The 27,398-nt window shown below is 48.0% G+C and overlaps 2 protein-coding genes across 28 annotated transcripts in view; one reads left to right on the top strand and one right to left on the bottom strand.

The window, feature by feature from the left end:
* LOC110143238 (protocadherin gamma-C4) overlaps window positions 1–3,192 on the top strand; it is a 180,480-nt gene extending 177,288 nt beyond the window's left edge. For 23 of the 24 annotated variants that reach the window (XM_070465518.1, XM_070465516.1, XM_070465522.1 and 20 more), the window contains one exon: window positions 1,207–3,192. In XM_070465518.1, coding sequence (XP_070321619.1) covers window positions 1,207–1,433 — 227 coding nt within the window. In that variant the 3' untranslated portion in view covers window positions 1,434–3,192. The remainder of the gene's footprint in view (window positions 1–1,206) is intronic. The other variant, XM_070465524.1, reaches the window with a different exon arrangement.
* Window positions 3,193–5,128: 1,936 nt separating this feature from the next.
* DIAPH1 (diaphanous related formin 1) overlaps window positions 5,129–27,398 on the bottom strand; it is a 108,810-nt gene continuing 86,540 nt past the window's right edge. For 3 of the 4 annotated variants that reach the window (XM_070465533.1, XM_070465534.1, XM_070465532.1), the window contains 10 exons: window positions 22,310–22,408; window positions 18,160–18,254; window positions 17,739–17,840; window positions 17,253–17,492; window positions 17,005–17,134; window positions 16,156–16,281; window positions 15,398–15,561; window positions 14,932–15,067; window positions 12,997–13,083; window positions 5,129–7,060 (listed from right to left, as the gene is read on the bottom strand). In XM_070465533.1, the coding sequence (XP_070321634.1) occupies window positions 6,903–7,060; window positions 12,997–13,083; window positions 14,932–15,067; window positions 15,398–15,561; window positions 16,156–16,281; window positions 17,005–17,134; window positions 17,253–17,492; window positions 17,739–17,840; window positions 18,160–18,254; window positions 22,310–22,408 (1,337 nt within the window). In that variant the 3' untranslated portion in view covers window positions 5,129–6,902. Of the gene's footprint in view, window positions 7,061–8,650; window positions 8,695–12,996; window positions 13,084–14,931; window positions 15,068–15,397; window positions 15,562–16,155; window positions 16,282–17,004; window positions 17,135–17,252; window positions 17,493–17,738; window positions 17,841–18,159; window positions 18,255–22,309; window positions 22,409–27,398 lie in introns of all 4 variants that reach the window. The other variant, XM_070465535.1, reaches the window with a different exon arrangement.

The raw sequence follows: 27,398 nt of genomic DNA on the forward strand, positions 1-27,398 counted from the left end.
TTTAGTGAGCTCTCTCCAAGTGCCCAGGCACTGGGTGAAGCACTTTTTCCTGGAATCCTCACAAAACCTCAGTGAAGTAGGGTCTTCTGTATTTCTCTCCCTTCAATGTGCCACACATCACCTGGAGCCACATGTCACCTGGGTATGGTGTTCAAATGCAGATTCTGAGAGTCTGTGATTCTGTCAAGCTCCCAGGTGATGCTGAGCTAGGGCCGGAATTTGCAGTCCTCTGGACCCCAGTTTCTCCTTGTGCAGAGCAGGAAGCTGGGCTGCAGGCTCTGTGATGTCACCTACTCTGACATTGTGAGCCTGGGCCCACACTGGACCTAAGACAGCTGGTCCTGCGGTCAGTCATCATCTTCTCAGCCTCTCCCCTTCTTCACCCTCAGAGTAGTGATGATGTCCAGGCCTCTGCTGGTGGTGACCATACCCTACAGCTACACTTAGGATGTACTTAGGCCTCACCCCTGCTCTCCCCTGTCCTGGCTGGTGTGGCCTTGGACAAGTCTTTTACCTCCTCTGACCCTGACTTCTCTCATCTCTATAGCAGGGTACTAGCACACACCTCCCTGGAGTGTTGCATGCAGGTTAGATGCCATCATGCACATGTAGCATCTAGCAAGGTCCCTGGCACAGAGTAGGCATTGATTGCTGTTCTGAAATGAATCCCTGGAAGAGCCCCGACCCCTCAAAACAGAATGACTCGGTGCCCACTCTGTGCTTTGCACTGGACGAAACAGGCTAGGAACCTGCAGGAGCCACGGGGGCCTAGCATGGAGACCAGAGAGTCTGCCTGGAGAAAGGCTGGGGCAGTGTCTCAAGAGCCAAGTCTCAGCCTGGAGAGAGATGACGGCTAGCATGTGTGACGCCCTTACCAGGCAGTGGGCACTATTCTAGGTGCTTGATACATGTAATCTTGGTTACAAGGTGCTTGTAATCCTGGTTAGCCTTCACCAAACCAGAGGAGGTAGGTACCATTATTATCCTCATTTTGCAATTCAGAAATCTAAGGAGACATAGGGAGGTTAAGGTAGACTTGGCTAGTAGGAAAAGAACTAGGAAACAAACCTAGGTGGTCACTCTGGAGCCTCTCAGCTCTACCCTTGTGGGTCAGGATGGCGTGTCCAGTGTTCTCCCTGCTGGTGCTATAAGAGAGGGACTTGACGACCCTGAGGTTTAGCCCCTGACCTTCCCTTGTCTCTGCAGAAGCCGCTGATGGGAGCTCCACCCTGGGAGGGGGTGCCGGCACCATGGGCTTGAGTGCCCGCTACGGACCCCAGTTCACCCTGCAGCATGTGCCCGACTACCGCCAGAATGTCTACATCCCTGGCAGCAACGCCACTCTGACCAATGCAGCTGGCAAGCGTGATGGCAAGACCCCGGCAGGAGGCAATGGCAACAAGAAGAAGTCTGGCAAGAAGGAAAAGAAGTAACGTGGAGGCCAGGCCTGGAGCCACAGGGCAGCCTCCCTCCCCAACCAGTCCAGCCTCTCCCTACCTGTGCCCAAGCCTTGGATTTCAGGGCTCACTCCCAGGAAACTGGTAGGGGCCCAGGCCATGCTCCCCTTGGGAAATGGAAACAAGTGCCAGGTCAACACCCCCCTCTCTGCCCCCAAGGGATTGAATATGCAAAGGGAGTTCTGCTGGGAACCCCCATCCAATCACTTGCTGTGCCCATGGGGGTAGTGGGGTTCGTGTAGACACCATTTATCACACCCCCTTCAGTTACAGCTGAACTCCTCCATCTTCCAAATTCAATCAGGCCCATCCCCTACCTCCCTCCTGCCCTCCCCACCCCAGCCCACTCTTCTCTTTCTTAAGGTGGTTGGGGTGTTGAGGTACCTGGTGACCTAAAAAGGCTCATAGTTCTGAAGATTTGGAAGGGCATCGTGACTTCTTGACCTCTCCTTCAATTCTCAAACTTCCCCCAAAAGCATGGTTTGGTGCAAGTCCCTTCATCTCCTTCCAGAACCTGAGACCAAGCTCAAGTTTTTGGGAGACATGGTCACCATTCCCATGGTACTGATGCTTGCTGGATTTAGGGAGGGCATTTTGCTACCATGCCTCTTCCCAACACCCTGGGGACCAGTCTTTTGTTCTGTTCTGTTTGTCATCATTTGATGTTCCCACTGCATGCTGTGACTTCCCCCTCCCCAAACAAGAGACCCCACTGCATGTTCTGAGACAGTGTGGGGTGCTAAGAAGGGTGTGGTTGTGGATGGGGGGTGGACAAAGCTTGATCCCACCAGTTAACAGGGTCTTGCAGGAGGCTCTGTATGCCCCAGGGTACCGACCAGATCCCCAGGTTCCAGCTGGAAGCCATGCCCCAGGCTGGACCCTCATCTTTCATGTAACAGGGCAGCCTGGCAGCCAGCGGTGCGCTGAGCTTCCAGCACCGGTGGGTTTGAACTGGCCTTGTGGTCCAAGGCAGCTCTGAGCAGGATTAGGACAGGTCCCCTGGAGAGGTCAGAGGGGCCTCTGTGGGTGCTGGGTACTCCAGAGGTGTTGCTGGTGGAAGGATCAGTGTGGCCCCAATAGGGAGGGAGGGGCCCGCTGGGCTATTTTTGGTCCCTGGGTTGGGAAGGAAGGGAGCTAGAGCAGGGACCAAGTGGACAGAAAGTGTCAGCCTGAGATCAGGGCTTCTCCACAGGGCACCCCCCTGCCCCAGCGGCCCCAGCCCTTCACCTTGCAGGTGCCATTCCTTCCCTGTGAAGGCCACTGCCCAGGCCCCCAGTCCGCCCCCTCGTGGCCAGAGCCTGGTTAAAGTCCCCCAGTGCCTCCTTGTGCATAGACCTTCCTCTGCTCACCCCTCTGCCCCCGGTCCCGCTCACCCAGCGGGGCTTCTCGAGAACCCCATCCCAGCCTTTACTTAGTATAGAAACCCCCTCCCTCTTCCGGCTGGTGTAGAATAATCAATAGTGTATAGTGCGGCGTATCTTTCCGTGATGGCGAGCGGGCGGCGGGCTCCGCGCAGCCGTCTGTCTCCGAGCCTGCCCGCGGCGGCCCGTGCTGTGTTGTGCTGTGTCCACGCGCTGCGGCGCCCCCTTCCCGCGTACTGACTCCTCTAAGCGCTTCTCTTCGCATAGTCACGTAGCTCCCGACCCCACCCGCCTTCCTGTGTCTCACGCAAGTTTTATACTCTAATATTTATATGGCTTTTTTTCTTTGAAAAATTAAAAGGTTTCTTCTGAAAGGTTGGCTGTTTCTGTGTAAGAGATGGGGGCTCCTGGCGTGTATGGATGAAGTGATGAGCTCAGAGTATGCTGGGAGAGCGGGATCGGGAGGCGATGATTGGGTTGTCTCGGTTTTGTGTCACTGCCTGAGTATCTCTGTTTAATTGTTAAATGCGGCTGTGTATGCGCGCAGCACGATTGTGCACATATAATCGGTGTCCGATTGACCGTAATGGTGCCTGTGGGACTGTACACTGTGTGTGTAATCGGCTCGCGGGTCCGCAGTGGAGGAGGGATTTCTGAGCACGACGTGGCAGTGCGCAGTCGTCTGTCTGCCGCTGTCTCCAGGCAGAAGAGCAGACCCGTGCGAGGGGGCGGCGCGGGCTGAACACAGAGCTGGAGGGGGGCTGTGGACGCTTCCTGAGTTCCGCCCCTTCCCTGCTCAAGTGACCACCCTGAGCGCCCTCCCAGCTTCGCGGGCGGGAGGAGGGTGGACTCTCCTTTGCCCGCCCTCTTCCACCCCGCCCCTTCCTCCACCTCAGGGGGCTTGGGAATGCCGCGAGGGTGGGAGGGAGGGAATGCCAGAGGCCCAGTCTACAGCTTGCGCCTGTTTTCCCATCTGGAATTCACGTTCTAGGTTGCCTCTCTGTAGCAAAGCCATGGAAACGCAGGGTTCGCCGCTTATTTACGTGTGTGCAGGAAAGGGGGAGGGGGGCGTCCAGGGGACAGAGGGCACACCGGACATCGGATTACCCGCAGACCGGCCTCCCTCCTTCCTCTCTCGGCGCTTTCACTACTGGTCTAGCCCACCTCCCGCCGCTTCCAAGGAAGGAGGGATTGGAGGTTGCTGCCGCCAAAGCTGCAGGCAACAGAGTGGGAGGAAAGGCCAGAAGGGGCGGAAAGATAGAAAAGACCCACTAGGGTAATCAGAGGGGGGGTCGGTGAGGGTAAGGGCATGCTCAGCGGCAGGGTGGGGGGTGGCTGTCTCTGCACATCCTGTGTACTCTCCTAGAGCCGGTCAAACGTCTGCCAGCGCCTGAAGTCCGTTGTCATGGAAACCGAGCCTTCCACATCAGCTGCTGGGGGCGGCCTTCTTGCGTGGGAGGAAGGGTGGTGTGCGCCGACGCTGAGATGGAACAGGGTGTTGTTTCTGAGGGCCAGGCTGCAGAGGGCGGGGTGTCGGTTGCCTGGGTTCTATTCCAGGCACGGCAGGAGACTGGCAGAGCAGAGCGTGTGAGCAGCTGTGGTTGGTCCCGATTGGTATGTGTGCCTGTGCAGCCTAAGCCAGAAGTGCACGGCTCCGGGGGGTAGGGAGGAAGGACGCAGAGAACCCACCTCCACATCCCCAGCCATCCTGGAGAGGTAGCTGCCCAGGCTCCAGGGCTACTTAATGAGACTTTTAGTTGCACAGCTGCCCAAATGGCCTCGTGTCCTCTCCAAGCCCCTCCTTGTCTATCCTGGGTCTGGTCTGTAAGGTTTCTTTGTGCAGGCCACAGCATGCTCAAACAAGTTTGAGTATCAAGACGTCTGTCTTTTGATCTCTGCGGGGCAGGCTCAGGTTTCCACCCCAGGGTAAGCCCTAGCCGGGATGGTGGTCTGTGGCCACCAAGTGTGTCCAGAGGGAGGGGAACGTGGGAGAAATGCAGTCACAGGCTTCCCTTAGCAAGAGAGGCCCAGGTACTGCCAGGAAACTGCAGGTGAAGTCTGGGGTTATGGGGAGGTGGGGGTGGGGTCCCAGAAAAGGGTTCTGAGCTAACAGGCAGCAATGCAGACGGGCAGGGGCTGAACTGGGGCCCCACTCCCTTACAGAGGCAACCAGCCCTGCACCCAGCCAGCACACGAAGGTGCCACCACCCTTCTGATGATTTGTCAAGTCAGTCACAGGAAGGCAGGACAACCAGGGAGAAGCCTGGATGACAGTGAAAAGAGTGCAGAAATTCACAAAGGAAGCTGGAAGGCTGTCTCAATGCTTTATTAACAGTTGGAAACAAACCCAACAAACTGGAGGTGATGACATCCCAGAAGCCCAAGAGGCGAGGGAAACAGGTTTGCATTTTGTCCCCCCCCTTTTTTTATTATTATTAAATGCATCTTAGCAAAAGTAGATTAAAAAAGAAAGGGTCAAAGCCCCAGATGTCAGCAGGGAGGAGGGGACTGAGGGGAGTAGCAGGCCCCCCCCACCATAGTCCTCCCAGCACTAGCTCAGGGGGGCTGCTGGTGCCCCTTTGCACACAGGCTCTAGCAACCAGAACCCTTCTGCCCAGCCTCAAGGCCTCCTTGGAGGCGCCTGAGGTCTCCTAAGCTCCCCTTGCTCTAAGAGCTATACTTTGGAGCCAGGCCTTGCCAGTGCCATTCTCGCCCCCTACCTGGGGGTGGGAAGCTGAGAGGAGTGCAGGAGGGCAAAGTGTTACCTTTAGCCAGAGAATCTGAGCTTCCTGTGGCTGTGGCCACTGAAGCATGTGGCCTTCCCACTGCTGAAGAGAACAGGCATGGGGCATCCCTGGGCCCACTTCTCCAGAGCGTCCAGTTAGCATCTGCACATTTGGCTTGATAAATATATTAAATTTATAAAAACTCTTTGTCGTTTGAGAGCTCCTATTACTCTTAGGCCTGGTCCAGCTCAACCAGAGAAGAGCCGCCTCTGGCCCCCGAGTCAGATGCTGGCGGTGAGAGTCTGCAGTGGCATCGAAGACCCAGAGGCTTGAGGGCTGAGTGGAGGTCCAGGGGGCTTGCTCAGAACTGAGGCTTGTGGTGAGAAATCCCAGGGACTCTGGAACCTGCCATCAAAGCCTCTTACATTATGGAGGGGAAAGGGTTATTTTTCTTAAAAAAAAAAATTCATATAAAAATAGATCCATTTGCAAAACAATTTCTCAACCAGGAGGCTCCACCTCCCCTTTCCTTGGAGACAGAGGGTAAGGTGTGGGGATGGTCACAGTACAGCCCACACTTTCAGATGAGACCAAAGCTCTGGGGAGGGCGTGAGGAGGGCCCATGGCTCAGCCGCCAGGGGCTGGTATAGAGGGAGGGTTGAGAGAGGCCAGGGCACACAGCATGGCAGCAGGCTGGGGGCGGCTCCACCCCACCCGGCCCGCCTGCCCCCAGGCCCTGGCCTAGGCCACAGCAGGACAGGTAAACGTGGTCTAGGTCCTCCTTGTTTGGGGAGGTCTTTCTCAAATGGTGGGGTAGGAGGAGGATCTGCTCCCCACTTCCTTGGAAGCACCTCCCGGTGCCTCCCCACCAGTAATAGACAACAGGAGCCGGGGCAGGCAGAGCAGAGCTGGGGGGATGGAGCCCAGAGGTTCCTAAGCCCATCCTGCTCTCAGGACCAGAGAAAACACAAGAGAAAAGCACAAACCCAGCACAATTGACCTAGGCAAAGCCCACTGGAGAGGCAGGGGCTGAGAAAGCAGGTGGGCCTTGACTGAGATGAGGCCCCGGAGAACAGTGGAGACACTTGCGGTTAAGGCAGCAAACACAGAGCCTGCTTTGGTAACAAGAGCCAGGACTGCCCCGGTTGGGCTCAGGCCCCACACTGCCCTTTCCTTCTGGCCTCCAGGCAGCTGAAGCTGTGTGCGATGGGCAGAGAGCAGCATGCCGGAGAGTAAGATGGGGTCAGGGTGATGGGAGCGGCCACCGCAGAGGACACCTCCGCAACCCTTCAGGCACATGCTGCAGGCGGGACAGTCTGGGGCTCCACCGAGGAGCTGCCATGGCCCCAGGACCTGGCTTAGCTTGCACGGCCGAGCAACTCTGCGGTCTCCTCGAGGATGGTGGGGACTTCCTCGCTCTTCTTAGGCATCTTGGCGGGAACACAGGTCATGGCATCCTCCTTGGTCAGCTCTGAGACTAGCTGAGATGTGGCTGCACACGCTGCCTTCCTGACGCCTGCAAGAGAAGACACGAGCCATCTTGTCCACAGAAGGCCGGTTTCCAATCCCTCTCCATCTCAATGGCAGATACTCGGCCAGAAGCCATGCACACGCATTGGCCCAGGTCAGTTCAGAGGCCCTTCTTGTAAAGGAGGGGAAGAGAGCCAAGGACACATGGGAGATACCTTTGTTGGGGGGTAGGAGTGGGGGCAGAGCGCGGTGCAAGCAGGGAGACCAAGTCTGGCTCTCACATTCCTTTGTGACAAGCAGGCCAAGAGTGTAAACACAGCTCTGCAGACAGAGTGGGGCTCAAGTATCAGCAGGTAGAGAAGTACTCAAAAGTCTGTTTCTCATTGGAGAGTTGTTGGATGTGAACAGACTCAAGTTTAGTAAATAGTAGTAGTAGTTTGTTTTCTTGGAAGTCCTCAGGAAGCTCCTAGGCCAAAATCACTGTAGTCAGCCCAGTGCAGGGAAGGCCTTCCACAAGCGGCCAGAGGGGCTTCTGCAAAGAGGAGCAGCAGCCACTCACTGTCATCACATGGGGCCACCACACCTGTGTTCACCAACCCTCCCTCCCTCGGGCCATGCCCACACAGTGAGCTCTTGTCCACCTCTTCAAGGGCAGCAGTGGTGATCCAAAGGCCAAGGGCAGGTATGCAGTGTGTGTGGGTGTGTGAAGGGGGAAGGGTGAGGAAAGGTATGTTGGGGAGGCCAGGAAGAACCCTACAAAGAGACCTCAGCCCGAAAGGCTAAGGGCTAGTGAAGCTTCAGTGGCCACCCTAATAGGAAGAGAAGAACTAGTCCCTCCAAGAGTTCCTGTCCTAACTGCTGGGAGTTGTTCCCAAGACTCTCATTAATTTGTAGAATCCACATTCCTGGTCCTGGTATCCTCAAGCGGAAAGCCGATCCTTGGGACCAAGCCTGTTTCCTGCTGTCTGCCGCTTCCCACGCCTCTGAGCAGCCCAGAGAGACTGCAGGGCATGAAGAGCAGCCTGCCTGGGACCAAAGAAGCCAGAGACAAAGGCCACAGATGCTTTAATTCCATTTCTATGAAATGTCTAGAACGGGCAAATCCAGACACTCTAGATATGTGGTCGCAAGGGCCTGGGGGAGGAGATAAAGGGGTGTGACTGCTAGTGGGCATGGGGTCTTTTTTAGGGGTGACGAAATGTTCTGGAATTAGTGGTGATGGCTGTATAACCTTGTGAGTATACTGAAACCACAACTGTATACTTTAAAAGGGTGAATTTTAGGAATGTGACTGATATATCAATTAAAATAACAAAAAACCCAGCTTCTGGGTCACAGGAAAGCTGGGTGGAGAAAGCAGTGCCTACACCTTGAAGAAGCAGACAGAGGACAGAAGGCCACACTTGAGTGCAGGACAGGGCAGCGGCGGGTGCGAGCAGCAAGGAAGAGGTCCTGAAGAGCCAGTGAAGCAAGCGTCCACCCTGCCTTCCTGGGACCAGCAAAAAGCTTGAGGTGGGACAGAAGCCAAACAGGGTCTGGAGGTCCAGGCTTTCCCCAGGACTGTCGGCCTCTGCAGAAGCGTGACCCAGAGCCTACACCCAGGTAAGAGGGAACACACGGCATGCCCACGGGTTACCAATTTATAGGTCTCCTCCTCCTCCTCCCAGGGACTGGGATTGTCTAAGAGGAGAAAGACCAAGTGAAGAGCCTGGCTGGCAGGCACAGGGGGAGGCACGCGGCAGAGAGTACAGGATTTCACAGCCCTTGTGATGCTGCCTCAGGGACTGACCAGGGAAGGAAGGGTCCCATAGGAGTGCGACTAGGATGGTCTCCTGTCTCCAGCAAAATCTGCTTCAGACCTGCTTGGTTTTTGCTCTTTTATGAAATACTCCCTCCTCTAGGACCCTACCTCTCATGTCCATAAAGGTGGTGGCTGATCCTTTGAATTCAGTCACCAGTACTTGAGAAAATATTCCAATTATATAATATTTGTGTGTATGTGACTCAAGGGCTAAGTACATGTTAAAATACTACTTCCTGACTTTGAACCCAGGGAAAAGGAGCTACAGGAGCATTCATCTTGGACAACATGGGCAAAGTCAGAATTCAAGTGGGAAGTATCTTCAGCTGTTTCTCTGAGCCAGAAAACCAGAGTGCTATCACACAGGTCTGCCTCACGGCAGGAGGAAGAAAGAAACCCAATTTCTTCCTCTGAACTAAGAAGATACTAGTCTGTACCTAGTCAAGCATGTCTCTATATTCTTCTAGATTTAAAATGCTGCTGACGCATTACAGATTCATAAAAATGGAGTAGAGGGTAAGTCAGCAAAGACCAAACTTTCCCTTTTAAGCCTAGAAAGTGGGTTATACTAGGGATACCTGATGTGGCCTAAGGTAAGAACCAGAAAACTCCTGTGGGAACTGGGAACAGGATCAAGGAATCCTGGCCACCACCTGGCTTCAGGGCCGCAGCCTGAGCCTCCAGCAGATGCCTTCTCCGAGCCCTTCCCTAACCTGGGGACTTGTTGAGACTTATTTAAAAGTAGCCCACAGAAGCATATTTTGCTTCTGTGGGACCAGGGAGCCCCAATGCTGAGACACTGGTCAAAGCTCTCTGAGGCCAGATTCCTACATTAGGGCCGAGCCAGATAAAAAACACGAGCAAAATCAGGCATAGATGAATTAGAAAAAGGTTAATGATTTGGAAAAAGGTATTTATAAAACACAGGCTAGGAACTACTACTATGGAGGAAGTACTCTTGTTAACGAGCTTCCTTAGGGAAGAGGAAACTAGGACAGATGTGGCCATCATTACCACCCTGAAGAACTCATTACTGTCTGAAAGAGTCCTAACTATAATTCCTGTCCTATTTTTATTAACACAGAAGTGCAGGGAGATATAAGTGGTGGTAAGAGGAAACACTCTTTAAGTTCTCTAGATGTGTGGACATTGGAAACTTTCCTGAACCGATTTCACCATGTCCAGGGCTCTCCTTGGCAGAAGGAGAGTGTTTGTAAGAGTAGCTCTGGCCCACACAGAGGGCTCACCATCATTTCCTGCTCCTCACACAGGCCTTGTGGAAAGAGTCCTGGACCTGGATTCATAAAAGCAGGGTCCGGTTCTGGCTCTATCAGCAGATCCTGGCAAGACCTTACCTGGGTTTCAAGCCCTGTTACCTAAGAGAAGGTGAGCTGCTAAACACTGGAGGTCTTTAGAGCTGGTCCCAAGGATAAGGTTCTATCCGTGTAGGGGAAGCTTAGCAGGAAGCTGGGAAGTGGCAGGGGGAAGGAAAGGGAGACGGAGACGAATTTCTTTCTTTCCTTCACTTTTATCCCAGTGAGCAGATGGCCTGTATATAAGAAGCCACATTTCAGACATGGAGATAAAGTTGAGTCATTAAAACCACACGCTGACTCATACAGCCTGAAATATCTGCTGTAATACAATCACATGGATTCTTCCCCCTGACACTCACAGCATTGTTCTCCCACGCCCTGCAGATCACGGCAGTTTACATGTCACTTTTAATGAACCAGCCCCAATAGTCACTCTCCTCTTCCAGCTCCTCAATGGGTCTTTGTACACTGGTCACTCCCTCAGGTCTCCAGAGACCAGAAGATTTTTTTTAAACATTCCTTTAAATCCTAGGGCAGAAGCCAGTGTCTTTGACTATGGACAGATGCCTCTCTGGGATTGAGGAGGGCCGTGAGGCAGACCTGTGTGATAGCACTCTGGTTTTCTGGCTCAGAGCAGCCAGTTGGCAGCAATAGTCAGAGACAGCCAAGCAAAGGGTGAACCAGCTACATCCCGCAGCCACCCAGGGAAATCCACAGTCACCAGAGCCTTTAGAGTTTTACAGTATGGCCTTCTGGGGCCAACCTTTCTTTTCTCTTCTTAACCCCACTCTCATCTTAGGCATGAAGCAACTGAGTCCCAGAAACTTGTCTTGAGTAATCTAGACAGCATCAGTTAGATCTGACATTGGGTCCTCTGACCCCACCTAGACCTATGCTCTTGGTGCTCTATTGTGCTGCCTGGCCTTCTGTTTCATGGCGCCAAGCCACTTACTCAGAAGTGAATGTTCCAATGTCTACAGGGGTTATCAGAGTAACGAGAGATGTTTCCCGTGAGAGATTCCCCCAGATGTGTTCAGTGTGTATATGACCCCAGAGCCCAGAAAGATAAGGATGGAGCCAATTCTAAAAGTATGTAGTTCTCCTTTTCACCTAAGTCTCCTCCTCCTCCTTTTTGCACTGGGAAACAGGACTTCGACTAATTCAAGTCCTCTGCTGACAGGTTAGGTTTTACCAAAACCCCTGCTGCTCCGGCCTATAAGTCCTGGTTCCCCGCCTGGGAAGAAGCAGGCGATGGGGCGTCCCCAGGAGAGGGACGCCCCTGATGCCTGGTTCCCTGTGTTCAGGAAGCATCTGGGATTCTGGTTTAGTTTCACAGGAAGAAGATGAAAAGGGAATTCCCCACCTCAAGTCTGATGAAGGCTGGCAGTTAGCTAACAGGATGGGGGAAAACAGGGAGACGTGGTGTGTTTTTGTTTATCTAGAAACGCTTAATGTCAGGCCACATCACCGTACATGGTGGGGAGGAAACAATGTTGCAAGACTAAACACAAAAAATACTACTAGCTTCATACTGTACCCACATCCAGATCTATGAGAATAAACATTCATCTCAGAAGATCTAAACCCACCATACTCACCTCTCTGTACTCAGAGGATGCCAGGAAACAGGTAAGAGTTATAACTAGACATTCTTCTGTTTAGGGAAGGTTTTGAAGTCATACAGAAGAGCCCTCAGAAGGGAATTTCCCTCTGGGTATTCAGCATATTGGCAGAAACAGGCAGGCATTCTCATAGTGATCCACAGGTTTGGGCCAGCACACTGTGTGGGGCGAGCACACTCCATACCCTGGATCGTAAGGTCCTCTTTACAGGCTGAGGTAGGTGCTACAGGTCCTACAGCTGCCACTGTTAATAGCTCAGCAGTGGCCACAGCAAACCACATAACTTACCTGTACAACAGCCTCAAAGTGAAGTTCCTATCACACAGGCCTACAGAATGCACCAGCCAGGGAATAGGGAACAAAGCTTAAGGCCGTCTTTTCTGTAATGCCCACCCTTCAACCAAGGAAGGAAGCCCGCATTCCCAGTCCCAAAGGGCCTTCACCAGAGTGTGCAGTGCAGGTTCTTAGGAGGAGCTCTGGACCTAGCTTCTTCTGGAACAGTCTCTGCCCACTATACACTTTCCTCAAAGATGATTTATCTGTTGATGCTTCAGAACACTAATGCCTAGATCATTTGTCCTATCGCCATAATTCTTCTTAGAGGCTCTGGCTCAACGTAATCCACTTAAATCTTCTGAAAGGCAGCCGAGGAGAGTGGTAAACAGGGAAGGCGAGTGTGGTGCAGCCTGACTACCCCTCGGGAAAACAGGAGGTTCTCAGACACAGCATGAGCTTCGGTTAAGATGCTCCTCCACATCCTTATTTAACACATCTAGAGAGAATGACACCCAGCCTTCTCTCTATAGGATTCTATACTATTATCCTCTGTTTCTTCTGTTTGTGAAATTGAGAGTAAGGACACTTATTTTCCTTGTATTCCTATATCTAATGTACGGTTTGGAATTTACATCAATTTTTTGTTCATGTACCCAGATGCCTACCCAAATTTGTGTCTTGCATGATGCTTTGCTTATGCTACATTTCTGCCTCAAGAATGAAGAGAAATGTAAGAATAACCAAATGTAGTATCTGTTGTCAATTCCGCAAGTCCTAGTTCTCCATGTCAGTCCTTTCTAACAATTAGAAGAGGACTGGATAATCCACTCTACATGTAGGGACATCATGGGGAAGTTTCTAAACCCTCAGAACATCATCGCCTGCTTATTAGCCTAAAATGAGCAGGAGCAGAGAGGCCTCACCGCCTTCCTTCAGCACCCAGGCTGGGCTCCATTTGCTGACTTACCCTGACGGGGTCCTCTCTTCCGGCGGAATGCTGCGCCTGACTGCAGGGCTTCCAGAAGACTGTCCATCACACCCGTCTCATCACCCTCTGTGGTGAACAAAGATGGAGATGTAAGCTCTTCAGCCCAAGTAGCATCCATGGGTTGGGCCCCACACACACAAAAATGCATTTCCACTGTATGTATAGCTTGCCCTCATCCACAGTTTCTGGGGGCTCAGCACACAGTGGGCTCAATCTCAGGTTTCACAGTCCATGTTTACTTGTGTCTGTTTGCAAATGGTTAAAACATCAGGTTTCATTGGCTACCAGCCACTGCAGACCCTAGATAATTTTCCTGCAGTGCCGCCTCCCTTCCCATCCCCATCAAAACCAGCAGAGAGAACTGCCCGACTCCAAGACTGGGGTGAGTACAGGGACTGGGATTATGAAGTTAATAAGGAACTAGGTCATTCTCTTTATCCTACATATACCCCTCATGGAAAGCCTGGTTCCAGTTTCAGAGCAGGGTTGAGGAGAGACCACCTCTCAAGAGTGCATTTCACTTAAGTACTGCCCCCAGCGGCTACACCTTCCTGAAGTCAGCTCAGAATCTAAGAGGAGCTGCTGGTTGGAATACAAAGAGTTAATGTAGAATCCTGATTCCAGCTGGCTCTGTTTCCATGGCAACAGCTAAGGGTGGTGAAATCTTAAACTGAAATCCCCAGGAGCCAGCAGACTGCCAGTGGTAAAGCTGGGCTCACTGCTCCCACCGCCACCTGCTGGCTGAACACCACCAGTACAGCTGACCTACATTCCAACCTCGTTTATTTGCCCTGGGGACGTGGACCAGGGCAGGCTCCCCTGTGCTGACTGACAACTGTGTGCAGCCTTCATCCCACAAATCAGCTGGACTCCACCTTTCCCTATTACACCCTAAACAATAACTAGGCACAAACCCTAAAGGCTTGGGGAGAAGGGGGGAAAGGTGAAGGATACCTCACGTGAGCTTGTTTAATTATTAGAGCAGTTTGTGGCTTATATACAACTGGAGTAAGGGCAGGGGAACTGCTTCCCAAAAAAATATAAAGAAAAGACAAAAATGCAGGGTGCTTCAGGTCCCTAAGCAAACCACAACTGGAGTGGCCAAAGTCAAGTCCCTGGGGCCCCTCATCCCTTGTGCTCAGCACAGCACTGACTCTTGCCAGACCCAGCAGCCCAGAGAACCTCTTTACTTAGATGGCTCGTAGCCCCGCGGGGTCAAGAAGGGTGGCATCAGCTCAGGGCCATGTAATGGATGCTGGATTTCCGCTGCCCACAGAGAGAGCAGCCAGAGAGCGCAGGGAGTCGGCAGCAGGAAAGAAGCAGAAACAGGAAACAGAGGGCCAGTAATTGAGGCCATATGTTTCAGCAAAGACATGCTTCTGAGAGCGAAATACAAAGTCCGCTGAAGAAAGAAGGGGTGGCCAGTTCCCCTGCCCCCTTCTAGGAGTCCAGTCCATTCACAGTCTGATAGGTGGGTACAGCCGTGCGAAGGTGCTGGGGACACAACAGAGTGAAATAAGCAGAAAGGGAAGACAAACCATTGAAAGACAGGCGCAGGGCCAGGAAAACAATCTGAGGAAAAGAGCACAACATGTAGTAGAGGGTATGAAAACCGGACAGGGAGTTTTTTGGACAAGCAGAAGGCAAGAATACATATTACAGCAACGCTAAGTCACTGCGGAGACGAGACATCGTGCAGAACAGCAAAGGAGGAAAAGACAGAGTGGAGCACTGGAGCATGGGTGTTCAGAGTCAGGGTTAAAGTCCAGCATCAGGATCGTGGAGGTAGAAGGCTGCCAACAGCATCTGCCAAGGAGTTGTGCTCAGACATGAGCTGTTCTCTGGCCTCTAGATTCTAGACAGAGCAGCCTTCCAACTGATCCTGTCTCAGCCCAGCGGCCCTTCGCTTCTCACCAGCATTCATGTCTATGAGTTGCTCTCTCTTCTGCTGCTTCTCCAACCGCTCCTTCTCTGCTTTCTCCTTGGCCAGTTTTGCTCGCCGCATCTTCTCCTCTGTCTCCCGCCGCTTCTGGTTCTCCTTGACAGCTTGCTGGGGGGAGAGGGGAGTGAACACATGGACACGAATGCACTCACACATGTGCACACCCACCACCAACCAACATGAACCCAGTGGCAAGTGAGAAAGGTGGACAGAGGCTCCACTTCGCAGGCCTCCCTGCTGGCTACTGCCGCTTTTCAGTCACTCAGTCGTGTCTGCCTCTTCTGAACCCATGGACTGTAGGCTGGTCAGGCTCTTCTGTCCATGGGACTTCCCACACAAGAATACTAGAGTGGGTTGCCATTCCCTTTTGCAGGGGATCTTCCCGACCCAGGGACTGAACTCACCACTGAGCCACCAGGGAAAGCCATCCCTGCTTACCACAAACATATTCTTAAAGTTGTGCAGATCCATGAAGAATTCTTCCACAGACACCTTCTTGGGGTCAAAGAGGAAGTACTCGCCCAGCTCCTTGTAGAGCGTCTCCATGTTAGAGTGCATCATCCGCAGCTTGTTGTATTGTTCCTGTGCATCCTTCACAAAGCTGTGCGGCAGCAAGTCAAGAACCAACACCAGGAAGCAGACCCGCTTCTCCAGCCCTGGGGACACTCACACGTGCGTACTGGTATCTGTGCACGTGGACGTGTAACACAGCACTGTTCATATTAGCAAAACCCAGAAGCAACTGAAACATCCAGACAGGGAAAGAGTACACCACTGACTATGGTATTCCTACAGAACAGGGGCTGGCAATTCAGAAAGGAGACTATTCTCCATCTACTGCTGTGGAAACGGGGCCAAAACATATTAAATGCTAAGGCAATACAATGCAGTTTTCATTAAAATAAATTCATCAGGTTGCAAATCAGAAGTCCAGTGGCAGTAGTTATCTTTGGGAAGAGGAGGGGGGAGGGGATATGTTGTGTGTGTGATGGGGCAGGGGGAAAGGTCTCAAAGGAGACTTATACTTTTGTCTGCAAGGCTTGATGCAAACCACAACAATGAGAGTGCTTTCAGAACTCTGTACTTAGACATTTTCTAAAGAGGAAGAATTGTATACCATCAGTTTATCCTGTTGTCCCCCCATGGGAAGCTCGCTCTTTTTCTAGGTGGCAACTCCCTCCTTTCAAGAAAGGATATGGTCATTTTTTCAACAAACTTGTCTTTCTCATCTGTGGCAGCTGGGAAATTCTGAATATCACGTTCCACGTCAGAAATCTGTTTCTTCATCTGATCTAGGTTCTTTTGCAAGTTTTCAGCAGAAACTAAAGTAGACACACAAACAGACAGCAAGAGCTCACCACCTCCAGCCTCAAGACCCTACTCTGTCCTTCAGGGCACAGCTATGGTCTGTACTTAATTATTTTAGTTCTCTGATGTACACTCCTATTGTTTCACACGTTTTTCCAGTGAAACTAAAATTACTTGATGATTAAACCTCCAACCTTCATAAGCTGTACAATACTAAGAAGAGAAGAGAGGCTTCATTTAATTTAACAAGAATCTATGAAATCCCTCAGGATCTTGTTCTCATTTATTTTAGAGAACAGGATTTGAGAGGAAGGAGACATACACAGAAATACAGGGGGAGGGCAGAAATCTGTTCCCATTTCTACAAAGTGCTGCTTTTTCTTTGCCTAGTCCCGGAATGGTGAGGCCTGGTTTTTGTTATTCCAGTCTATGCTTTCTGAGTAAGAAAAACTGCTGACTTAAACTACAAATACCTACCTTTCTTCCAGTTGTTTTCTGATGTTTCCCTAGGAAGGGGAAGAGTGCGTCCCACTTTCACACATGGAGCTTTCTTACTTTCTCTTCTGCCCCATATTCTTCCCTGTGGCTTAGACACCACACTGGTATCCTCCCATTCCCACTTACAACTGTCTAAACTGAAAATGATCTAAAATCTAGATTGATTCTTCTTTCCCTGCCCTGAGCAGAGATTTCTGGGGCTTGGAACCCCCTTCTAACTTCACCTCAATCTGCCTCACCTCGGCTGGCTTTCTCCACGTGGGCAAGCTCATCTGGGAACTTCAGGACCTCAGGATGGTCATTCTCACACAACTCAGCCAAGAAGTGCAACAACGTCATCTTCTGATCTGTGGACTTGGTGTCTCGAAGCTTGGGGGGGAGAGGGGGAAGAGGGTGAGTCCTGATACCCAAGGCCACCTCAGGCCAACAGCAGTCTGCCATACTGGGCTCCTGGAGGCCTTGGCCTCCCTTCCATTGTCCCACTCACCTTACAAAGGAAGCTGATGCTGAAGCCAAAAGCACCAGCATTCCTGGAGCCAGCATTCATATAGTTTCCGACAAGCAAGGTTATCTCCAGGAGGCTAGAGAAGTTCTCGCTCTTTCGCAGCTCCTCACATGCGGCAGTCACCGAGACGATCTCGGGCTTGATGTTCTCCACCTGCTCCCCGAACTGCAGCTTGAAGAGGATGGCATTGAGGCGAGGCCGCAGGCGGGGTACTGCACCCATCTGAGAAGAGACAAACATTTCACTACAGTCAGCAGACAGCAGAGGATCAGTCCACTACAATCAGCAGAGACAGAGAAGAGGAAGGAAACGATACAGGCCTAAGCCTCCTATAGCAGGATCTGAGTTCCAGAGTAGGGAGGAGAAAGAAAGATGGGTTCAAAATGGACAAGAGGCTGTAAGCAAGTGTCCCAATGCTCTTGCGGAGGAGGGGGTCAGAGAAGAGCCTGAGCCACAGGCCTCACTCACCACCACACCAAACTGCTCTGACTCAGCCAAATCATCATATTCGTCCTTCAGTTCAGAAAGCATTTTTAACTGCTCTGGCTCTGGCATCTGCTTAATGAGGTTCTGAAAGAGAGAAGGGATTGTCTCAGTTAGAGGGGGGTGAGTCGACAACGGGAGCCTCCTGTCAGGCCCTCATTCTGCCCGAGGACCGATAAGGAAACATGGGCTGGGGTCTGGTGGTTGGGAGGCAGCCAGTGAGACGACAGGACTTTTGAAAAACATACCAGAAATAACCTGATCACCAGAGGGATGGAAGCTCATCCAAAGCTAGCATTCTTTAAGTCAATGATACTTAAGAGAGTCCTCATGGTCTAAGCAGAGAGGAGACCGACTGGTGTTGAGCAATGCAGAGAGCCAGCGCCAGGATGAGCCTGCTCCTTACCTGGATCATGGACTCAGTGAGAACAGCCTCATTCACCTCCAGGATGACATTCTTAATCTCGTGATAGGGCATGCGGAAGGAACCCAAAAAGATTGCTGCCAGGAAATGAGATATAAAGACATGTTTTTCTCAGTCTCTTCTGCCTTCCAGCCCATCCTACAAACCTATGCTGGACAACTTTCCTAGGAGTGCTCTCTTGAAGCCACGATCAGAAACCCCCGCCAGCTCCTCATTGCCTGTCTAGGTAGTATCCAAGTTTCTGAGCCCAGTGTTTCAGGTTCCCACCTCCCAGTTTTCCCCTGTGCGAATCCCCACATCTGTATCACTCACACACCAGCCACACCATTCCAAGCACCATATTCTATAAACACTGTGACTGACTCCTTGTCTTTGCTCACACAGGAAATCTTTGATCTATCTATATACATCAAAAACATTCACCCCCTTCTATTTTAGTTCCTCATTCCCTGACTCTATCCTCAGAGCTGCCACTGCCTTGAAATGCTCTGATTTTTAAACTGCCATGTCCCACACCCTAACAAACACTTCTCGTCCTTCCAGCTCTCACTTACTAGTTCCTAAATTGACTCTTCAGCCTCATCAGTGTGCTCTTGCATGCAGGCACTCTCTCACGAGAGAGATGACCATTCTATTTTCTCTGAATGTCTCAGTTCTAGTTGGCTTTCTCTGTTTAACCTAGACCCTGTGGTCTACCCTTTCACTCCCGCCCTATTACTACTACAATTCTTATTCTCTGGTTTCCTTCTCCTTCCAGTCCCTGGTTAACCTAGCCATCTCATTTTCTCCCCTTACACCTGGGCTGATGGACACCGCAGATCAGATTCTATGAACTGGCATTGATGATGGCAGGAACCCTCTGCAGGTCCCCAGCCCATGCTCTCTTGCCAGCTCCTCCATAAAAAATAGCCCTGTTCTCCCAAATGTCCCACCACTTCCTTATTTGTTCTAAAAAGATCTTGCTTATTTTTAATGTGAAAAATTGAAGGTACTGGTCAAATTACTTGCTAAGCTTTCTCTTATGTTACTTACAAACTGAGCACTGGGGCTCTCAGCTAGAACCAGACTAGAAAAGGCTTAAGTAAGGACCATTTTCGAATCATCTAGAAGAAAACGTGCACTGAGACTTCTGTCAGTTTAGCAGGACTATATCCATGCGCCCATCCTTTTCTCATGTTTCAATAGCACAGGTGGCCCTAAGGACCCCTCCTTCAGCATACACAGACAGTCTTCCGCATCCATGGATACAGAGGGCAGACTGTTCCACACCGTTCTATACAAAGGACTCGAGTACTTGTGGACTGTGGTATTGCTGGAGGTCCTGGAACCCCACAGATGTCAGGGACAACTGTATACATAATCAAGCCTTTTCTATCTAAAACAAATGAACGAACACCACCAGTCTATTCTCTCTTCCACATTCTCATTAACTCTTCTTCTGTCCCCACAAAGTCAGTGGAAAAATGACAATCATTTGTTGACTGCATATTCCATGTAAGACCTAGTATCATAAACACAATCTACACATATGATCTCATTGAACCCTATTTATAATAATGTATAAGTTTGTTATTTTTAGCCGCATTTGACAGAAAAGGAAACTAACGCTTAAGAACTTAACCCACCTGTCCAAGGTCACACTGCTACTAAGGACTAGAGCCAGGATTTAAATACAAATGGATTCCAGAGTTCTGTTTGTACCACTGATGCTATACTGAAATGATTCCTGCCTAGGTCACTGCCTTTCCTAATGCCAGATCCTGATTTTACTCGACTGCTACTCCCACTTTTAGGACTGTGTCAGACTATTTTCCTTGCTGCTCCTTGCCAGTTTTTTTGAGGACTCCCCTTTTTGTTACTTGCCACCTCAATATTAATGACTTTCAAAGCAAATTAAGGGTTTTAACTCTGACTCATATGATATCCTCCTAAATTCATATCTCCAGTCAGACCTTCCGCCTGATATACCCAAATGCCTAATACACTGCTGGAGGAGTCCCACAGGAATCTTAAATTCTGTCCTAAAATTAAATCAATCATTTCTACCCACCACCCTGAAGCCTCTCATTCAAGTCCACCACTTCTCCCACAAAAGACAGGAAAATCCAGCAGGAGCAGATTCTACTTCAATAAAGGGTAGCACTCTCTTTAGAGAGATCTTAACCCAAGAAAACATCTTTCTCTTTTCTATCAATCACTAAGTTCCATTAATTCTCTCTTCTTAGTATCTTCTGCCTTCATATCCATTCTTACAACTTCAGTTTCAGCCCTGATCACCTCTCACCTAGTTTGAAGCAATAACACAACACATCCCCCCCTCCCCTAGCAATCCAGCCGCAAAATCACTGCTGAAGTAGTCCTCCCCCAAATTACAGAGGGCTGTATCTCTCACTTTTTTGATTAAAATCCATCCAATAACTTCCACAGTTTTCAGGACAAAATACATACCTCTTAGCCTAAGCCTACCAAGATGTCTGTATCATCTATCCTCTATCTCTTGAAAATTTCAACCACGACTCCCCCACACACGGCCTTTACTCAGCTGTTCTCAACTACTGCGCTTCCTGAACTGGGACAATGTTACCTCATGCCTCGGTGCCTTCACAACGTTGATCCCTATGCCTGAAATGAAACAAGCCAGACCTCACCCTTCCTTTCGTCTGCTGTTAACAGTTTTAAGTCATTTAGAAAGACCTCGAGGCTGAGCGCCCTCCAGTGCGCCTCCCACCTGGTTCAGACACCGCCTTGCCCAGTGCTCTAATAATCACCCAGGCACACCTCCATCACAGCACTCAACAAACTGTGCTATCGCCATATTTATTTTTTCATCTCCACCAGACATATGGCTCACGAGAATGACCTTATTCAGTTTTGCATCCCTGCCATATAAGAGGCATTTAATAATCACTGAATCACTAAATAATACTTCCTAGACCATCCTAAACTCAATTCTCTCCCTGAATTTTGTTTTCCATATTGATATCATTCAACTGGAAATAACAATGTACTACCCACAGTCTTTTATCATTTTCTAAAATAAAAATTACTCATTTTTATGTTGCTAGAGATAATCTTGAGAAGAGCAACTACTATACCTCACATCACTTTAGCTCCCATAAAAAGACTTATCTACAGACACTACTTAGTGATATTTATTGTCAATGATCTAATATTATATAGTCAAGAATGATGTAAAAGCTTACTGTTTTCATTATATTACTGACTTAACGAGGACACATACCCAGAAGTTAACTGTGTGACCCTGGCTAAGTCGTAACATCTGAACTTTAGTTTTCTCACTTGGTAAAATGGAGACAATAGCCACGTCACCCCACTATGAGTGGGTTTTATGGAATACATACCCTTTCATCTCTGGAACACGTGCCTGCTGCTGCTGGAACACATGCCTAGTATGTTCCTAATAGAGCCTGAAAGCTGGCAGACCCTCAAATATTTGTTGAATGAATATTTAAATCTTTATTACTCAACATAAAGTCAGGAGATCGACAGTTAAAATGAACAAAAAAAATGAACATTCATCCTGATCATTAAATACGACCTATAACAACTCTGCAGAGGAGTTCTGATCGGAAATTTGCCAGCAAGCAGAGTTATGAATATAAGGAACAAGTTCAGAACAGAACTCTTTGAAGCTACTGATCCTACTCTGAGAAGCACAGGATTTACATTATTTATTCTAAACCACAAAGTTATTTTACATTTAACTGAAGTCAGGCCAGTACCCACCTATAAAGGAAATACTTAAAAGAAAATGAAAAAGAAGGAAATATAGGATGGGTAGAAAATTTTTCTTAGATTTTCTATGGATGCAATGGAAATAGTAAGGGCTCTGAAATAAAACCTGAGGCTTAACTCTTAGACCTGTCTCTTATTCTATGTGATGAGGCAAATTCCTTAAAGTTCTATTGCCTTTATTTTCTTGCCATAAAACTAGATACTAACAACCAGGCGGTACTATTGAAGGGAGTAGATATCAGATATTTACTATGCAATGCCAAGTATATAGCAGGAATTATTAAGTTTCACATCAAGAGACCCTGGATCCACCAGAATTAGGCTCTCAGAAGAAGAACTTCACATTTCAAATTGCCGGGATCGCAGAGTTACTCACAGAGATTCTGGGCTGTCTTGGAATCCAACACCTTTAATTCTTTCACTTTTTTCTTTTGCAGAGATTTCTTTTCTTCTCCACCTTCCTGATCCTTCTTGGCTAGTGACGGAAAGATTAGGAAAGTATGATTAAGGAGAGGCCACATCTATGCCTAAAGGAACTACTGTCCCATCCTAGAGAGGCCCTTCACTTCTCTATCAGTAATGGTCTTCCTATGAAATTCCCTCAAGGCTAACCTCCTCTTTAACCACCCAATCTTCTATTACTGACTTCCCTCTCTAGCCATAATAAATATGCCATTTTCATTTCTTTAATAGTTAGCAATAATACTTTCCCACCCAGAGTCTATCTACTTGTAGGGAACAGCAAACATTCTGTAGAAGACTAAATAGTAAGTATTTTAAGCTTTGCAGACTATTGTGGTCTATCTCAACAGCTCAACTCTGCCACTACAGCAGGAAAGCTATCACAGACAATACATAAACCAATGGGCATGACTATGTCTCCAGTGAAATTTTATTTACAAAAACAAGTGGTCAGCTTAAGAGTTATGGTTTGCTAATCCCTGTACTAGAGTCTTCCACTAGTGTTATCCTTTTGTGCTATGATTACTTCTCTTTCAAGATCTGTCTTGATCATGAATTCCCTATAAACATTTTCTTGATTTCCCCAAATGGTTACGATTTCTCCCTGAATCCCTACTGCATCTGGTACATCTTTACAGCAAGTCCTCTCACTGACTTTGTCATAAGCAAATACAGTCTCTCCTTCACAAGAGAAGGACTTTGTTCTTTGAAAATACAGCATAAAAATATATTGCTAGTAAGATCTTCAATATCATGTTTGAAAACACACAGAAGGTATAATACATTCCTTTCCTTCTTCTATACTCTTCTCAGATTATCCAAAGCCAATTTATTCTTCCCTAATAGATGGAGTCACTCTCTGCATTGATGAGCTAATTTTCCTGGTATTTGTTACTTAGATTTCATTCAACAGTTAATAATTCAATGTTCATGATATTTCACATGTAGCATCTTGATCTTTTAAAATCCTGTGTTACTTTTTAAGTGTGGACACCTTCCCACCCCAGTTGGATTCTGAACTTCAAGAGCATGGGAAAAATAATTCTTCACTGTATCACTCCCTCAGCACCTAGCATGACAGCTCGCTAGTAATATTCTCTCAAAAATGATGCACATTGCCCACTGAGAAGGACTGAGCAACAGACAGAAGGAAAAACAGGACTGGACAGACAATTTGCAAAATACTTTATCAACTTTCCAGAAAGCTGTATGGGACTATCTTGGTAAGGAGTATCAAGAAAGTGACAAAGCTAATTGCTTTGAGGAGAAGAGTAGGGTGCTTGTCCATGGACATGGGAGGAATACTATTCAACATAAACCCTTTTATACTATTTGAGTTTTAAACCACTGAAAAGTATTATCTGATATAAATAAATAGGAAAGAAAGCAAATAAAAAGTTATATGGCAAATGATACAAAGAACTATTAATAAAAAACATATCCTTTGGCCTGATAGTTCTAACTGAAGAAGGAAAAATGCTAAATGGATGAAGATTAGTCATTAAAATAAAGACTTATTGAGTACCCATATGTGCCAGGCTCTGTTCTGGGTACCAGGAATAAAACAAAATACAGAAAAACTCCTGCCTTCATGGAACTTATATTCTAACAAAGAGAAACAGACAATAAATCAGCTAACAGATAAAACAGTACATAGGTGGTCATAAGTGCTATGGAAAGAAAACCAAGTAGGGAAGAGAATTGGGGGTTTCGATGAGGGGATGAATTATAACTTGAGTGGGGTGACCAGGGAAGGTTTTAGTGAGAACGTCAAATAACAGTAAAAACCTTTTATAAGGTGAGAAACCAAAGCAATTCAGGCAGCAGGAACAACAAATGCAAAGGCCTGATGGAAAAAGGAAAAACAAAAAGCTCATTACTGGTGGAGTAGATGGAATGAGGGGGAGAGCTGGAGTGAAGTCAGAGAGGATCTAAAGACAGATCATATAAAAATGAAAATCAGAGGTAGTCAGATAAAAATTTAGACTTAAAACACCCAGACTGTATCATAAAAACTTAGAAGCAGAGGGGCAAAGTGCAAGTAAATCTCTCATTTATACAGTAAAATGAAAAGACAGAGATCACCACTGATGTTGAAAAACAGAAAAATAGACTTGTGTTGCTTGACGATAAGATAAAAATAAAATACAACGATATGTAGAATTCAAGACAAGTACCAGAAGTAATGAAGAACTACGAATGAACAATTTAGTAAAGATGACAGATAAAAGACAAGCATACGAAATTTAACCATTAAGACACAGATCATTAGACTGGGAAAAGTACATATAATGCAATGCCAAGAGCAACACCTAAGCAAACTGTATGAAGTTATATACTCAGGCATTAAAAATATATCAAAATGGAATAAAAAATATTTTTATAAAACTCACAGAAAAGTAAGGAAAAAGAGGAAACATACAGAAAACACAGTGGCAGACTTAAGCTCTAACATATCAGTAGTTACCTTTAATATAAATGATCTAAACCCTAGGCACCTCACCCTCCACCTCAGTAAAGGCAGAAGCCCAGGGATGACCTATGGCCCCCTACCCACGTCTCTTCTTACTCCTTTAACATGTGGCCTGAGGCATGTTGTATCAGGACCTGCCAGCAATGAAACCTTGTTTTTCGGGGTTCTCTGATACGTGCTGCTGAGGTGCATCTTGCAATCATAATAAGAACCACAAAGGCTGGTCCAGCCACAAAACTGGCCTAAGTGAGTGCCCCAGACATGCCCAAGTAACAGCATCGCGAGGCTGAGACCTACACAAAACACTGGCAGAGTATAGATTAACAAAAGACCCAATAATATGTTGTCTGTAAGAAATTTTCTTCAAATACAAAGGCTGAACGTAAAAGACTGAAAACAGATATACCATACAAGCATAAACCAAAAAAAAGTACAATGGCTATATGCTATCCAGTGAGTAGACTTCGGAGCAAAGAAAATAGCTGGAGACAATGAGAGACATTACATGATGCTTAAAGGATCACAGCCTTGTCATGGCAATGGGATTTGCATAACTCAATGAAGCTATGAGCTATGAATCATGACATGCAGGGCCACCCAAGACAGACGGGTCATAGTGGAGGGTTCTGACAAAATGTGATCCACTGGGGGAGCGAATGGCAAACTACCCCAGAATTCTTGCCGACACTGAAAGATGAACCCCCCAGGTCAGGAGGTGTCCAACATGCTACCGAGGAAGAGCAGAGAATAACTACTAATAGCTCCAAAAAGAATAAAGCACCTGGGCCAAAGTGAAAACAATGCTCAGTTATGGATGTGTCTGGTGATGACAGTAAAATCCAATCAATTCAATGATGATAGTAAAGAACAGTGTACACAGGAACCTGGAATGTTAGGCCCATGAATCAAGGTAAATTGGATGTGGCCAAGCAGGAGATGGCAAGAGTAAACACGGACACCTTAGCAATTAGTGAACTAAAATGGACGAGAATGGGTGAATTTGATTCAGATGACTGTTATATCTACTATTGTGGGCAGAAATCCCATAGAAGAAATGGAGTAGCCCTCATAGTCAACAAAGAACCTGAAATGAAGTACTTGGGTGCAACTTCAAAAATGGCACAACGATCTCAGTTCATTTCCAAGGCAAATCATTGAACATCACAGTAATCCAAGTCTATGCCGCTACCACGGATGCCAAAGAAGCTGATCAGTTCTATGAAGATCTGCAAGACATCCTAGAACTAACACGAAAAAAAAGATGTCCTATTCATCATAGGAGACTGGAATGCAAAAGTAGGAAGTCAAGAGATACCTGGAGTAAAAAGGCAAGTTTGGCCTCGGAATACAAATGAAGCAGAGTAAAGGCTAACAGAATTTTTCCAAGAGAACCGGTCATAGCAAACACCCTTTTTCAACAACACAAGAGACAACTTACAAATGGACATCACCAAATAGTCAATACCAAAATGAGACTGATTACATTCTTTGTAGTCGAAGACGGAAAAGCTCTATACAGTCAGCAGCAACAAGACCTGGAGCTGACTGTGGCTCAGATCATGAGCTCCTCATAGCAAAGTTCAGGCTTAAACTAAAGAAAGCGGAGAAAACCACCAGGCCAGTCAGGTATGATCTAAGTCAAATTCCCTATGTTACACAGTGGAGGTGACAAATAGATTCAAGGAATTAGACTTAGTAAACAGAGTGCCTGAAGAACTACGGACAGAGGTTCATAATATTGTACAGGAGGCAGTGAACAAAACTATCCCAAAGAGGGGGGAAAAGGCAAGAAGGCAAAGTGATTGTCTGAGGAAGCTTTACAAATGGCTAAGAAAAGAAGAGAAGTGAAAAGCAAAGGGCAAAATAGAAAGGTATACCCAACTGCATGCAGAGTTCCAGAGAACAGTAAGGAGAGACAAGAAGGCCTTCTTCAATGAGCAATGCACAGAAATAGAGGAAAACAAGAGAAGAGCAAAGACTGGAGATCTCTTCAAAAAAACTGGAGATATCAAAGAAACATTTCATCCCAAGACTGACACAATAAAGGACAGAAATGATAAAGACCTAATAGAAGCAGACTAGATCAAGAAGAGATGGCAGGAGTACACAGAAGAACTGTACAAAAAAGATCTTAATGACCCAGATAACCATGAGTGTGTGGTCACTCACCCAGAGCCAGACATTCTGGAGTGTGAAGTCAAGTGGGCCTTAGGAAGCATTGCTACCAATAAAGTTAGTGGAGATGATGGAATTCCAGCAAAGTTGAAATTTAAAATCCTAAAAGATGATGCTATTAAAGGGCTGCACTCTATATGTCAGCAAATTTGGAAAAGCAAGCAGTGGTCACATGACAGGGAAAGGTCAATCTTCATCTCAATTCCCAAGAAGGGCAGTACCAAACAATGTTCAAACTACCAGACAATTGCACTCATCTCACATGCTAGTAAGGTTACGCTCAAAATTCTCCACACTAGGCTTCAACAGTACCTGAACCAAGAACTTCCAGATGTTCAAGCTGGGTTTAGAAAAG

The sequence above is a fragment of the Odocoileus virginianus genome, chromosome 3 (genome assembly GCF_023699985.2).
Source record: "Odocoileus virginianus isolate 20LAN1187 ecotype Illinois chromosome 3, Ovbor_1.2, whole genome shotgun sequence".
In the NCBI taxonomy this organism is placed as follows: Eukaryota; Metazoa; Chordata; class Mammalia; order Artiodactyla; family Cervidae; genus Odocoileus; species Odocoileus virginianus.